Genomic DNA, 16,147 nt, shown 5'->3' on the forward strand with positions numbered 1-16,147 from the left:
TTGGGGGTAGATCTTATTCCATTTGTATGTGCGATGTCTGATTGTAGAGGTTACTTTTTCAATGTCTAAAGTTTGCTCTGTTGTTGACAGCCATGATTTTAATTTTGGTGGATGTGTGGTGTGGTTTGTATTCAGTCCAGACTATAAATGATGACCTCAAAGCGTCGCTGGCTACAGCGGATGAGTTATCCAAAGAGTTCAACTCCCTGCTGAAGGAGGCCTCCTCCGAAAACAAGTCTGGGTCTCAGGTACGCACACACAAACACATATACACACACACACACACACACACACACACGAATATACACAAGCCTCCAGTTCCAGTTTTTTTTTCTCCAGAGTCCCGCAGTCGGAAAAGTCCCGCACCCTGTCATAGTTAGCCTCTAGCGTGCCACTAGCATCTGTGTTTTCCATTAACCTTGTTACCGTTATGTTACGTACAACAACATATTCCATGAGTCTTAGGCCGCCTTCACACTGACTTCGTGGCGTGTCCATTTATATTTCGGCTCCCACGTTAACAGGTCAGTGCTTGCACACTGCTTGCGTGACACGCACGTCTCAGCCGCGCCAAAAACGCGTGCCTGCTAGAAATAGGACCGACGCCTATTTTTCACGCGACACGCAAGCGTGTTGGAAGCGTTTCCAGGCAAAATAGAATAGGAAAAGATGTTTATATGTCATTTAGACACAAATACATATTAATAAATGACATTTTGGATGTTTGAAAGTCTCTGGGTTTTGACATAAATGCAGATATAATTTGAAAAAATAATAATAAATAATTATTGATAAATATTGCACCTGAACAAAATATTCTGTAGCCTTCAATCTTTTGCCGTCAATAACATTGCCGTCAATAACATTGCCTTTGCTGTAATCAAATCAGTACATGTTTATGTTCAACATGAAGTACACTACTGCTTGAGTGCATTTTATCAATGGGAAACACACGTGTACAGACAAGGCTAGCAGCAGCAGCGCCGCATCAGACACGTTTCTGGTGTGTAAAGACATAGAAAAATCCACGCAGCCGCCACGCAACAGAAACGCCACGCTCACGCCACGCAGACAGTGTGGAGCCGGCCTTACCCCTATTTTTCACAGAGCGCGCCGAGACCCACGCAAGCCATCGCGCCCATTCAAGTCAGTGCTTGTTATTCCACCACCTGTATCACAACGCATCCCAGAAGCGTGGCAGACTGTCAAAGACCCGTTGGTGCAGCAGTTGTTGAATGCCGAGAAAATAAGTGTTGTTTCATCCTCGTTAAAAATCAAACAATGTGAAGATGTTTTCTTATGTTGCTTGTGTTTTGTCTATTTGCGTGCGTTTCATTAAGTTGCGGTGCGTTTGCCCCTGTCGGCCACCATTACCTCTGTGACAGTAAACTCAATATCTTAGATTTGTGGATAAAACAAAACATTTGAGGACGTCTTCTTGGGCTTTGGGAAACACTGATCCACATTTTTCACCCTTTTCTGACATTTTATAGACCAAACAAATCGATTAATCAAGAGAATAATCGACAGATTATTCGACAATGAAAATAATCGGTAGTTGCAGCCCTAATTCCTTAAAGTATTTATTTCTAACAGATACTTTTTACCCTTCAGACCAGCTCTCCAGTCTTCAGAGAGAATCCTCAGTCCACCAGGCCGTCCAACACGTCCCTCGCTACCAGACAGTCAGGTGGCAGCAGTAATGGCAGCTCCAGCTCTATGCCTTTCTCCCCGACCACAAACACTTTCTATCCCATGGACCATGCTTTCTCCAGCAATAAAACCAACTCCGCTCCGGTCTTCTCCACCGGCTCACTCTCATCTCCCAAGATCCAGAGGGAGGCCCACTCTCCACTTCCTCCAACTGGATCTGACAGCTACTCGTTGGGGCAGCAGAGCCCCAAAATGTCGCCTCATACCCCGAGGCGTTACTCCCCCTCTAGTTACGAAAGGAGCCCGCAAGGCTCCATCAGTTACAGGGATAAAAGCCCTTCTCGGAGCCCCACTGCTGCTTCCTTCGAACAGCCACATAGGTCCGCCTCGGGCCTCCCGTCCTCCAACCTGCTGAGCCCGTACGACAGCAGCCAGATGGGTCGCAGGTCGCCTCGCTCCGACAGAAGCCAATCTCCTTTGTCTTTCAATCACCTAATGTCCAACAACACGCTGCCTCGCAACTTTGGCGGTTTCAGGCAACCTGGTAAGTGACTAGAGTTAAAACAGTAAGATGGAATTTGTGGGCTGTAAGGTTTAGCCCCATGGTGGAAGGAGGAGACATGGACTCAGGAGTTCTTCACCTGGTGCTTTGATCTATTTCTTCCCCATTCACGTGGGAAGTGCAGTTGTGGAAGGGTGAATTATTACAAAAATATATCGAAAATAACAAAAACTAGTGATGGGACATTTGACACCGAGGCTTGTATCACTCCTGCAAAGCACAATGGTTTGAAACGGTGTTGGAGCTCGTATCGAATTGAAATAAGCACGTGACTGATGACGTCACTGAAACTCTGGATGGGTTTGCTGGATTCATGTTGCTGCGTGCTTACCAACGGCCCGTTAGAATTCACTGGAACATCGCGGGGTTATGAGTGTGGTTTGCAATTTATTTGATTAGCCTATTAATAGAAATTTGCCTACTTCCATACACCTGTACGTAATTCTACATAGCGGTAGAAGGTAGCATTGTTGCTGCAGTTTATTGAATCCATATTTAGCCTAATTAAACATACTTACATTCAAATCCTGTATCCACAGTAGTTTATGTATAGTTTATATATATTATAATGTTATATCCAAACATTCAAACATAGGTTTTATATTTTTAATTCCGTCATGTCATATGCATGTGTCCATTCGGTCTCTCCTATGTTCATGTTTGGCTTTGTCGAGTTCATAGCCGCTGTCGTTTCTGCTGACTGATCAGCAGATGTAACTGGGTTGTCTTCGATGCTTCGGATCATTTTGCGATCCAATCAGGAAGAGGCTTCAGAGGCTTCACAAGGCTTCGTTCGCCCGTCACTAACAAAAACAGCAAGGAAACTAAGTACAAACTATTCAAATTATCATACCAAACAAATATTAAACAATACAAAAGCCTAAATCAGGCCCTGACTATTGTGCTCTAACACCTGCACCCTTCCAGACCAAAACTGTTCTCCTCGAGGAGCCTCTGCCTCTTTCCTTTATACCAAAAGCCCCTCCTACAAGACAAACCAAAGTTAATTGGAAATCAATCAAACCCCATCATGTTACCTCAACATTCCAAAACATTTCTGGCTACATTAATACACAATATACCAACTATAAAACCAGAAATTAAATGTTACATGCTGAACAAGCTTCTCAAAACAGAAATTTTAGGCACTCCAGTACCCCCCTCTGTACTGGCTTACACTTGGACCGTTCCAGGTCTTCCCCCCTATAAATTACTCCAGACTCTGTCACTTCCTGTTTGCCGCTTCGACCCAGATCCCTGCTTGAAGATGAGATCAGGTGAATGAGACATGCAAACATTTGGATGACCTTGGGTAAATCCATTACCTAAAATAAATGACTTGTGTGTGTCGTATTTATCAAATCATGATTTTTACTCTTTCAACTAGTACTTAAATACACTGAAAGGAAATAACATGAATTGACAAACCATGTGTCCATTGATGCTAGCCCACATGCTAATGTGCTAACAGTCCTATGCTAATGCTCATGCTATGGTTAGCTTAGCATGCTAGGACCAATGCTACCACTGGCTTAAATGAAGGGATAGGTAACCCCATGACATGGGCCAACTGAAAACATATATATATATATATATATATATATATATATATATATATATATATATATGCGCGCGCGCAAGGGCTAGAGGGGAACTCCAGACCCAAATCTTTTAGGTTTTCAAAATAACTTCAACTCTGTGTAATTTCCCCTCAGTCTCTCTGACCGGACCGGCAAACGTAACGGAGCAAAAGTTCTATTACTGATGAAATATCGCCGTTCATTACGTGAACTCTGCTTAAGATAGGTTTCAAGATCCGTAATGCTGTGTAAGGCGCCCGGATAGCTCACCTGTGGCCCTTTGCTGCATGTCATTCCCCCCCACTCCCTCCCCTTTCCTTTCTTCAGCTGTCCTGTCAATAAAGGCCTAAAAATGGCCAAAAAGCTGCTGTAAATGAAGCATTCCCCCGAAATTCAAGTTAAGTCTACGGGATGAAAATGAGCCATTTTGAATCCGAAATTCAGAACCGTCCCTCAACGTTATACCACAGCTACTCATAGTCAGTGTGAGTATTTAGATACGGCACGTCAGGGGAGCAGGGTCAGCAATGCTGCCTATCACAGTAGTAGTAGTAGTAGTAGTAGTAATAATAATAATAATAAGTAAGTACCTACCAGTAACTAACTAACTAACAGTAAGTCTGCTGTCGTCTTAATGAACCTCAAACTGAAGCTTAAACAGAAGCTGACTTTTGGTGTAACTGAACTTTGGCCAAAAACAAAAAGGAAATGCTGCCATGTTTGGAGGTATACAGTGTAGTAGTCTCTCCAGTCAGTCAAAGAAAATATTTTTGAACATCTAAACAAAGCTTAACTACGAAAATAGACTGCCAACGCACTAAAATAATTTCCTCTGGGTTTAAGTCACAGTGCTTTTTCAGAGATTCATCACTGCCACTAATAAAAAGTCTTGGAGAAATACTGGCCTGTAAAGTACTGCAATACTGAAGCTTCCTTTTGTAATTTTCTCCGTCTTTCTGGCCTTCTGTTTTTTTTGTGTTTCTTGTGACCTTATTTCCTCTCTCTCTCTCTCTCCCCCCTCTCTCTCTTAATCCATCTCAATCTCTCTCTCCCAGATGAGGGTGTGCAGCAACAAAAGAGCTCTGGCAAGTGGAACGAGACGGATCTGGACACGTCCTACGAGAAGAAACCTCACCACGCCTATGACAGTTGGTTGATTTCTCCTACTTTCTCAACTTTTATGTTGTAAAAAAAAAAAATATGTGAAATTGTAAAATCAGTCCAGGACAGACCATTTGGGAAGAAGACCTGAGGAGCACTGCTACTGTATGTGTTTTCTAACTCAACACTTTCCTGTTACAGAGACAGAGTGGCTACGGCCGTCTGTGCCAAACAGCAGCTGGAGAGAATCCAACTTGGATGGCCCTCCTCCGGCCTCAAGCCCAAAAAAGGTGGGTGGTGTTAACAGAGAGGCTTTCAGATGGGTACGATGCAGGGGCAGACTGGGACAACAATACAGCCCAGGCAATTCCGTCCCTTACTGGCCCAATTTCAGATGTGGACATTATTTGCTTTATAATTGGAAAACCAGACTCACGAGGGATTTTGGCACCAGAAGCATTAGGCACACTTAAAGGCTTTCATAATGAAATAATACACACCATTCATAAAACCTTCAAATAAACTACCATGGCACCATCTTAGAATGGAAATGCTTGCATTTTTAAAACATATTATTTTATATATATTATATAGTGAGGTTTTATTTTGAAAAGTAAAAGCCCCACGGCACCAGAGTGGAGGCTCCAGGCTGCAGCCGTACAGTCTTGCATATTTTTGTCAAACTAGTGTGAAACGCCAGTGTTGCCGCATTTTTTCTTTTTTCCAGCGGGCCCAAATCAGCCCAAGAGTGCATCGGCCCTTCTGGCATTCGCCAGAACTGCCAGATTGCCAGTCTGCATATGGTACTGTGAGAGATTTATTTGTTTGGCTTCTGTTGTAGCCCAAAGGCATTCCCTCAAGTTCTTAAGAAGCTACAGATATCCGCAGAATGGGAGTTACTGCAAGTTACCTTGCTCACATAAAACCTGCTGAAAGCGGTATGATACACAGGCTATAGGGCTGGCTTAAAATAATCGATTCTCCAGTTAAAATCCATCTGTGTTTGAGGGATCTGATATTGATTAATCAGGGTTCCCGCGGGGTCTTAACAGTCTTAAAAATACATTACATTTAATACCACAAAATGAAGGACTTACACACATACATTTCTTTAGAAAGTCCTACATTTAGTTAACAAAGGTTTTAGATTTGTATTGTCCATTCATAGGATTAAATAACTCCATTGTTTCGTCACAAAGCATGTATGTACTATAATGAATTGTATTAAAGTACTTGGTAAATAACTTTTTAAAGCCACAAATCCTTTCTGTAATTACGTAACATCTTTTATACTTTTGCCAGTATGTTGGTATTAAATTTCATTCAAAAAGGTCTTGAAAAGTCTTAAATTAACCTGTGGAAACTTGGGGGTACCCTGTTCATAAAATCCAGAAATCTATCTTTTAATATATGCCTTTTCACCATTGTTGTGGTGAATTGACGCCCTTTTGGGGGGTCAATTCTTAATGTAAACGTTAACCTGGTGCACCATTAAAACTGACCAACTGCCACTTTGCTCGTTTGAAAGCCATGATGTCTCTCTTTCTAATGGGCAGGCCATATTCTCTGGGCTGGCAAAGCAGAGAAAGGGGAGGTAACCTTGCTCCTTATGACCTCATAAGGAGAAAATTCCAGATCGGCCCATTTGAGCTTTAATTTTCTCAAAAGCAGAGCAGGATACCCGGGGCTCGGTTTACACCTATCACCATTTCTAGCCACTGGGGGACCATAGGCAGGCTGGGGGAACTCATATTAATGTTAAAAAAACCTCATAAAGGGAAATTTTCATGCCATGGGACCTTTAAGGGTCTGGCAATGAGTAATGACAATGGCCCAACTCGAGGGGCGGCACCAAGCATGCATTTGAAAATCTCACTGCATGCAATTGGATAATACTATGACCAATCACAAGAATACACGGGGTGACGTATCCAGAGCCCATACGTTTAGCTACCAGCGGAGCTAACTGGTAGATTAAACTCTTAGCTACCAGCGGAGCTAACTGGAAGATTAAACTCTTAGCTACCAGCAGAGCTAACTGGTAGATTAAACTCTTAGCTACCAGTGGAGCTAACTGGTAGATTAAACTCTTAGCTACCAGTGGAGCTAACTGGAAGATTAAACTCTTAGCTACCAGTGGAGCTAACTGGTAGATTAAACTCTTAGCTACCAGCGGAGCTAACTGGAAGATTAAACTCTTAGCTACCAGCAGAGCTAACTGGTAGATTAAACTCTTGCCGTATCGGGTCGGCAAAACAGCAAAAAGGTTGAGCGCCGTCTTCTGTTCCTCTTCTAGATAAAAAGCCAAGTCTAACTTGTTCATTTTAGCGTTCAAAGCCGTTTCAAACTACTGGTGTTCATCCGTAGCCATCTTGCAATGTTTACTAATGACTTTGACGTCGCAGCGCTGTCGTCATCTGTTTAGCTCGCCTCTGGACCGCCTATATCAGATAGACCGATGTGATTGGCGCAGCTCGGCTACAAGGGCATAGTTAATGAGCATCATTACTGAATGCCAGAGTGACTCGCTGAGCAAATTCAAATTCTGCTCTCGTTAGAACTCTGGATTTCCAGGGTACTTGCCTAATTGAAATTGCAACGAATCGGAAATGTAATCGAAACGGGAACATGGGCATCGGCCATCAGCACTTTGTCTACCTGACACATTGTCCAGCTGATGGATCTGAGCAAAGTGTGATTTTGGCTCAATTCATTATTGTTATTAATAGTAATATTATTATGTTTCACCCTTTAGTGTTGAGCAGGTAGGTTGGTGATGAAAGCTGAACCACAGAAAAAAATGGTGTAAAATCAAAACAATAAGCTAAAAAGGTCTTTTAAAAAAAAGGCTTAAAAGCTCCATAGAGCTGCAGAGTCGTAATTATCTGTTATCTGGTACTATGAGACACTTATACAGTCATCTGATTCAATGGATTGGGATTAGATCAGAATGTAACCCTCTTTTTTTTTTTTCTCTCTCCTTTCCAGGATCCTCGTTCTCCATCTCTCACATTTCCCCATGGTTCTCTGCCCCGTAACACTCGTATAGCAGTACCTCCAGATGTTTCCTCCCCTTACCCCTCTCAGCCCATCATCTCCCGTATTTCCATTCCCCCAACTTCTACTCAGTCCCACCAGCGCAAGCCCATCCCTCTCTCCGTCATCATGCGTCTCCAAAACCCCCACTGGGGAGCCATGTCCAGAGTCCTGGGAGGAGAAGGGGGCATGGCCCCGTACCAACCGCCTGTACCCATCCCGAGGGAATACTTCCACCAAACTGTTCCCCAGCCACCCGAGCTGAGACAGCCAGTCGTGTACACTGACGGTAAAACACATTTAATGAGTGATTTAATGAGGGATGTAACCATATGGTTACTCACGGATCATTAGATTTTTGGGATTTTTAAAACAAATTCCATAACTAAATAAATAGAAAAAATCTCTTTAAATAAACAAACTAAGAACACGTAATGACGTCTCAAGTCAAACAAGGGAAATCTAAAGTAGATCGCGCCCTAGGCCGTTTAAAAACTGCATCGCCTTTCAGTTTTTTTCCTCAGCCGGTTGTGATCTTAACACATTTATGTTGTTTTCTAACTGATTCACGATGCATCATTACATCGTTACCCAGATATTTAACATCTGCACACATACTCTCTATGGTCACAGGATCTTTGTTCGACTAACGTGTTCAAAATGTGCTTTGGTATCCGTCTTTGCAGTGCTGAAGTCAGGCGATATAGAGGCAGAGTTAGAGCGGCTGGTCAATGTTCATCACATGCCTGTGATTTCGGAGAATCCCAGCATGCCAGAGGGCAGAAGTGACGCTGCCCCCCCGGCCCCCCGGCCCCTCAGCCCCACCAGGCTGCAGCCGGTGGTGGGGCCCGAGGCCCAGAGCCAGGACATCCCGGACCTGGAGGAGCTGCTCCGCCTGCGGGCAGAGATCCCCCGGGCCCTGAAGAGACGGGGCTCCGTGGACCAGTCCCAGCCCCTGAAGAGGGCCTCCCTCTACCAGCCCAACCAGTACAAAAGTCTCATCAACAAGCTTTTTCGCAGGAAGCCAGGCAGCGAGAGCAGCAGCTCCTCAGACGGAGAGGACTTTGCTACACCTCCTGCGCCTCTACCTACACCCACCATGCTCAGTGATTTCAGAGTAAGGAATGGGCATAGAGCAACTAGACAAGCAGAAATGTGTCAGACTGTCAAAAGAATTGCTTTTAAATCGGTTGAAAACGTGATAAAGCCACATAACGCATTAATAATTAATTATGATGCATTTAACGAACTGTAAAGGTGAATTCTTTATGTTACCACTGTACATTCAGGGGTTTTTCCTGGCTCGGGATGGGCCTTTGGGTTTGGGGGGGGTGGTACTACGCATGGCAATAAGCATGATCGGTCCGCGTACAGTAAAGGCCAAGAGTCTGTGTTACCTTATTTGACAGGAATCTATATGCATTTAGCTGTTATTTCTGACAATTTGATAAACAAAAAATATGTATTATGAGAAAGTAAATGAAACCCCAATTAACAAAACTAGTTAAAAAATAATAATAATATTTAAAGTGGCTATATGTAACTCTTAGTTTGTGCTGATTCTAGCGTGTAGTGTTTTTACCACACCTGCTGTCGTAAAGCTCTTTTCTTTACGGTGCTGTATTACCCACTGTAGATGACTGATTTAGCGTCACCAGGAGGTCGTATAATGTTAGTTGCAATGAATTTTTTGCTCAGACAGAAAATCATTCATTTACAATAAGAGAATAAGTTACAGATGCATTGTTGCATTTCAAGTGTTGCATACGTTAACTTAGCCTGGATGTATCGTGAGCTAAACCGGGTATCGTTATCACTCTCACTGTGTCACGAGCCAAAGCATTAAGAGTTTGTAGCGCATTTCATGAAACCCAATGACGCTTTACTCAAGTACAGGGGGACAAAGGGACAGAATATAGTAGGCCAACACAAACACGGACTAAAAGGAACAAAACGTCTGCGCTAAATGGAAGGGGGATGTGATTTAATGTCGGCTACTGACTACAACCATATCGCGCATTGTGAAGTTATTTTATGAATGAAATAGACATATTACATACCTGAGGGCCAATTTGGGGTCTTTTTTGAATCATTTACAATCCCCTAATTGTCTCCAGCCAGACCGTCGTCTTTCATTTTCCCTTTTAGCTTTAGTTGTTCTTCATTTGACTTCCTTCTTTCCTGTGATGGTCCTGCCCCAGTACCAGCCATAACTACAGCAGATAACTTCTAAAATAACATTAAAATACATTTAGGCCTATATAAAGAAATCTCATGCTACCTTTTACCTGTCTGCACAGGCTTTTTCAGTGTTACACCGAAATCTGTGAGCAAATCATTCTCGGACCCTGGCAGAGGCATTAATAAAAACTATATAAAAAGAGCGTTCTTTTCACTGTTAGTCTCGTTTGGTCATTTAAGACCCTTGTATGAAAAATGGCAGAGCTTCAGAAACATTAAACGGTTACATATAGTCACTTTAAATCACCAGAAGTGACCGGTACAGCCTGACTCTGAAGATAAAACTGTTTCAATTTTATTTATAGTATCAAATCATAACAAGTTATCTCAAGATACTTTACAGATAGAGTAGGTCTAGACCGCACTCTAAAATTTACAACGACCCAACAATTCCAGTAATTCCCTCTCATATTAGCTCTCATATAGAAGTTAATGTTCTGCTTGTTTAACAGTTGTTTGGTAAATTGCTCTTAAACACATTTAGAGAGGAGGAGTCAATAATCCCTCTATGTAGGGAAAACCCTGACATTATCTGGCAACAATTCTCATTATAAAAGAGCTAATTTTAGATTTGGTTTTCGATTGCTGTGTTGGACTGCAATCTCTCTAGTCTAGTGTTTTTTCTTTATTCAAGCTGGCATCCTGTTTGTCCCTCCAGAGCTACCATTCCATCCTGCGGAGGTCCAAGCGGGAGCAGAAATCTTCAGGGAGGCGAGCGCGACTCAGCCCGCTGGTCCTGCTGCTGGACGGAGCGCTGGTCGGAGAACTGGAGATAGTGCAGCGGGCCGTGCAAGAGGTGTGTGTGTGTGTGTGTGTGTGTGTGTGTGTGTGTGTGTGTGTGTGTGTGTGTGTGTGTGTGTGTGTGTGTGTGTGTGTGTGTGTGTGTGTGTGTGTGTGTGTGTGTGTGTGTGTGTGTGTGTGTGTGTGAGTGAGTGAGTGTACTAACACTCTGATGTGATCTACAGTATATGATTTTTTCGACTAATGGATTAGTTGATTTAATCGCCAGATCTGACAGCTTTGAGCTGTCGTTAAGACTTGAAAAATCTGTAAAGTTGAGTTTCTCCACAAAAGATTATGCAAAAGCAGCACTTTAAATCCTGTTTACCGGAGATTTGCTCGTAAGTTTCTTGGAAATAAATCATTCAGCATGAATAAGCAAAGATGACTGATCGACGAAAATCTTAGTCAACTAAGACCAAAACAACCTATTAGTCGACTAATCGAGTTGCAGTGACAGTGAATATATTCACAGCAACTAATTTGTACTACTGCAGCTATACTACTACTACTCCACTAGTAATAGTAATCATACCTAAAATACTCAACACATTGCACCAATAATTTTTATTTTAGAAAACATGAAGCTCTGATTCGGTAAGGGAAGCAACATCATAAAATATATAAACAACAAGGGTGAAATTGATTCAAAGAAATCCGCCCAAAACAAATCCAATATGTAAACATGAGTTATATAAAATATGTTGAGGATAAAGATTTATTAAAAGATAAAGATGAATTAAGTCATTAAATAAAGGCAATAATGCACATTTCATTTATCTTTTGGTTACGTTGTTTCCCAGATCTAACCCCCTTCTTATAAAAATTCATTGTAATTCATTTTTGGGAAATTGTTATGAGCCTGTAGGGGAAGTATGATACTCCCACTTCCATTTCAGGCTTCTGGGTTAACAGCAAAACAATAAAGAAAAGGAACTAAGTGCAACAACCTTACCTTCCCAAAATAAGAGAGATAATTCACCAACCGAATAAAAAAAACAAAACTGGACAATAAAAAAGGGTTAAATCGAAATGCTACCCACATCTACCGAAACTGGGCTGGTATATGAATGAACATTTTCACAAAGGCAATTCCTGCTGGAAGTAAAGAGAGTCCGTGGGAACTGGGAGAAGCTGGCCTTTTAAACCACAGGCTGGGAAGCTGGGACCAATCACCTCCCTGGAGCATCCTACTGTACACACTAGGGGCAGGGGGGGGAAATGGTCGACATTTTTTTATTTGTTTTTTACCAATTGTTCTCCTCAATATTTTCTGTCTCTACGGTACTGCAAAACGGAGCGAAAGCAGAAAATGTCCATGTTCTTCTTTACAAATTAAATAAATGTCACACTGACTGACTGACATGTGATGTGCATTCTCAGTAGGAACTAATACCCTTTTTCCACCAAAATTTGCGTGTATATGCAAGTTTTTTAAACACCGGTAAACAAAAAATTAGCACCATCTACCAGCCAAATGCTGGTAAAATATATAGAAGTAGCTGGTAGATTTGCTATACCCGCCAGGCAAACAAACAATGGTAATCTATTGAGTGGCTAGTCAAAGTTAAACATTCGCTAGCCATTTGACTGTTGGATGAAAAACTCAATTTTGAACCCTGCCGGTAAACCTGCTAAAAATAGCCGATTCCCCATTGCCAGTAGAGTATACCTGTCTGTTTTTTCTCCTGGTGTATGACGTTCCACGTCAAGAACGCACTTGAAAACAGGTATTGTTAACTTCTCCTGCTGCAGCTCTCCAATACAGTGCACAAAACTGCAAACTCTGCTGAGACAGTAAAAGTCTAGTGCCAAAGCTGGTGCTCCAGTTATGGATTCAGACTTTAGGAATCAATGAAAAATATAATATATAACATATTTACCTTTCATTCTCTCTGGGAAGGTCTGCTGAGCCTGCTTTCCTTTATTCAACACATCCCTGCTGCTGCTGCTGCTTCTTCCAACAGAAATACATTGGTCTGGAATTTGCTAATGCACGTACAACAGCTTCCATTTTAGGGTGTTGAGAGCTGGCTCAAGGTGATCCTAGCAGTAGTTTGGGAAGAAGGATAAAGTGGATAAGCCAGTTACAATAGACATAAAGAATCATATTCATTTAACATCACAGTTTCTTGATTATGTAACAGTGTAAGAATATCTGAGAACAGAAATTCTTGTAACATAATTAGTGATGAATCCACTCTGTGTAACATTGCTTTCTATATAACTCCTTCCTGTGTTACACTCTTAGCATTGCAAAACTGGACTGGCATCATATCTTCACATCACAGCTCTATGTCAATATTCTTGAAAAATTATGTACGATAATTACATTGTGCAATAATGTATCAGTTACAAGTGCAATATCTGTTATTTATTCACTGTTGCTACTTACAGTATATTCACACTGTACTTTATGTTCACACTGCACTACAATAGAATCAGTACAATCCTTTGTTTTAGCGACATTATCTTTTTTAACCTAATCTCACTTTACTTCTACTTAACGTTTTTATTTCTTGCACTGTAGCTATGTAACTTTATGTTTGGTCGACATCCATGACGTTCCACTTCCGGGATTGCCCCCGTGAAATTCCACCGTATGTCCCTCATTTTTGGCCAGATGTCCAATATCTGTCCAATCACTTTTGAACGTACACGTTCCACCAAAACTAGTTCCTTCCCGAGACTATTTTGCAGCGGCACTGTGTCTCCATGCGGCGCTTAGTGCCGCCCAAGACGATTGTGATTGGTTTAAAGAAATGACAATAAACCAGAGCAGAGTTTTTCTCCCATGATGCTGTGTGGACTAGCCAGACCCTTCTCCGCGGCACAGTGGAGGAAGGTCTGGCAATGCGAGACTACTTTGTTACTTTATACACTTATTGACTTGCTTCTCTTCTTACTCTTATTTTTACCTTGAAGTTGACTGTGAGCAACTGCAACTAAACAATACCCCTGAGGGGAGGAATAAAGTATTTGTTTTGATTCTGATTCATAGATGAACGACCCCAGCCAACCCAATGATGAAGGCATCACTGCCCTACACAATGCCATCTGCGGCGGCCATTACAATGTGGTGGACTTCCTGGTTCGCATTGGGGCCAATGTCAGCGCTCCAGACAGCCACGGCTGGTAAATATCTGCTTCTACAATTTTTATGCCCTACCCTTCCAGTTAAAACCATCTATCTCCAAATATGGTGATTTAGGTTTTGAATGTTTGTGATCAGCTGAAAGATGAAGTGTTGAGAAAAATCTCCTCCTTCTTAAGGTAAATAAAGTCTTTAAAAATAACCTCGGATCAGCTAGAAAATGCAATGTCACAAAGCTGAAAACAGGGCTGTGTTTCTCACACCATGAAAAGTTTTCAAACTTTTTACAGATAATGCGGTTCTCACAGGACAGCGACGCTACACACATGATGATTTTATAGAATATGATGCATTGCTGTACATTAAACTAGCCAACAGAATATATAAACGAGTTCAGATTAAAACAACCTTCAAGGTGGGCGCCCGGGTAGCTCAGTTGGTAGAGCGCTTGCCCAAGTGTAGAGGTTTATTCCTCGATGCAGAGGCCCAGGGTTTGAAACTAACCTGTGGCAATTTTCCACGTTTTTCCCCCTTTCTCTCCCCTTTCATATTTAAGCTGTGCTGATGATTAAAGGTGCAGTAGATAAGACTTATAAAACTAACTTTCTGTCATATTTGCTGAAACTGACCCTATGTTCCAGTAGAACTACATGAAGCAGGTAATAAAAAAAATCAAATTCTGGCTCCTCTGTCTCCACCTACAGCCTGTAGTGTGATTTACAAAAATCCACCTCTCCCTGTTCAGATGCACCAATCAGGGCCAGGGGGGGTGTCTAACTTCGTGTCAATCACTCATGCACACGCATTCATTCTCCCTTGTGGGGGGGAGGGGCTTAGGAGACTGTTTTGGGCTTTAGCGGAAAGGGGGACTGACAAATTGTTGATATTCAAATTTTTATGCTAAGTCCTGGATCTTCGCAATCCTACCTACGGCACCTTTAAAGGCGGAAATGCCCCAAAAAAGAAATTAATAATAAATAGAAAACTTAAAGAGGCTGTACTGGAAATACTGAAAAAAAAATAGTGACCAGGATTGCCTCCATATGGCTCTCACAGACCATTCTCCAATACCTACGTCTTTTCGCGGCCACGTGCACTCACATGCAAACGCGTCTGGGACGGCGTTCGAAACAAAGAACAGAGAAACTCAGAGTACAACACAGGATTCAAGATTAACTTTATTGTCCCACATCGTGGGAAATTTGTCTTGGGCACTTAACCCATGCTACAGCCATAGTAAAAACAAATACACACAGACAACAAACAACAGATACTGTACAATCCCCCCCCTCCTCCTCCTAAATAGCCACATACACAGAAATGGCACATCCTAAGGAAAGCTCATTGTGGGACTGACTCTAGTGGCTGTAATTCTGCACCAAGGCTGAATTTTGGGAAAGAGACGGCTGAAGCACCTCTAAAAATCATCTCAGCACCCCTGAAAAATAAAGTCCTTATCATTGTGATTTTGTGAAATCGTTTAGTGCTCAAACGTTACTACTTTTGCAAACCTGATTTTAGCGATAGAATAGGATAAATGACGACAGGCTCAGCTTAGTTGTAGCCAAAGTCAACAGCCTATCTGCGATTCTATGCGATGCCTATTCTGCGCCTACTGTTCAGTCTGCGCAGATAGCTTTTGGGAATTCGGTCGTCAGAGTATGGCTACTTTCAACCACTGAAAAGGTATGGAGTAAAAATTAAATCGAATCGAATGAACACGTTAAGTAGGCTACGGGTGTAGTATATGCAGTCTTGGGGAGTAACGGAATACATGTAACGGCGTTACGTATTCAGAATACAAATTATGAGTAACTGTATTCCGTTACAGTTACAATTTAAATAGTTTTTATTTAGAATACAGTTACATTGTTAAAATCAATGGATTACATGACAATACTTCTCCGTTTCACGAGTTTATTCACTCTGAATGAATTAAGGCAGCTTAATGCATTTTCCAGAAGCCCCGATATGAAATAGAAAAAAATAGCTATTTGCGTGATCAGTCACAATGGAGTCGGAACCGGCACACCAGAGCCAGGGCAGCAATAAGTTTCTATCTTGGAAATTCAAACAGCATTTCACATTAAAGAACGAACA

General features: G+C 42.0%; 1 protein-coding gene across 1 annotated transcript in view; it reads left to right on the forward strand.

Moving 5' to 3' along the window:
- ppp1r13l (protein phosphatase 1, regulatory subunit 13 like) overlaps positions 1-16,147 on the forward strand; it is a 42,773-nt gene that overhangs the window by 13,527 nt on the left and 13,099 nt on the right. Inside the window, exons 3-10 of the mRNA XM_028574453.1 lie at positions 136-248; positions 1,615-2,197; positions 4,851-4,943; positions 5,098-5,186; positions 7,885-8,221; positions 8,619-9,049; positions 10,832-10,969; positions 13,955-14,088. Coding sequence (XP_028430254.1) covers positions 136-248; positions 1,615-2,197; positions 4,851-4,943; positions 5,098-5,186; positions 7,885-8,221; positions 8,619-9,049; positions 10,832-10,969; positions 13,955-14,088 — 1,918 coding nt within the window. The remainder of the gene's footprint in view (positions 1-135; positions 249-1,614; positions 2,198-4,850; positions 4,944-5,097; positions 5,187-7,884; positions 8,222-8,618; positions 9,050-10,831; positions 10,970-13,954; positions 14,089-16,147) is intronic.

Source organism: Perca flavescens, chromosome 3, assembly GCF_004354835.1.
Source record: "Perca flavescens isolate YP-PL-M2 chromosome 3, PFLA_1.0, whole genome shotgun sequence".
NCBI classification, from domain to species: domain Eukaryota; kingdom Metazoa; phylum Chordata; class Actinopteri; order Perciformes; family Percidae; genus Perca; species Perca flavescens.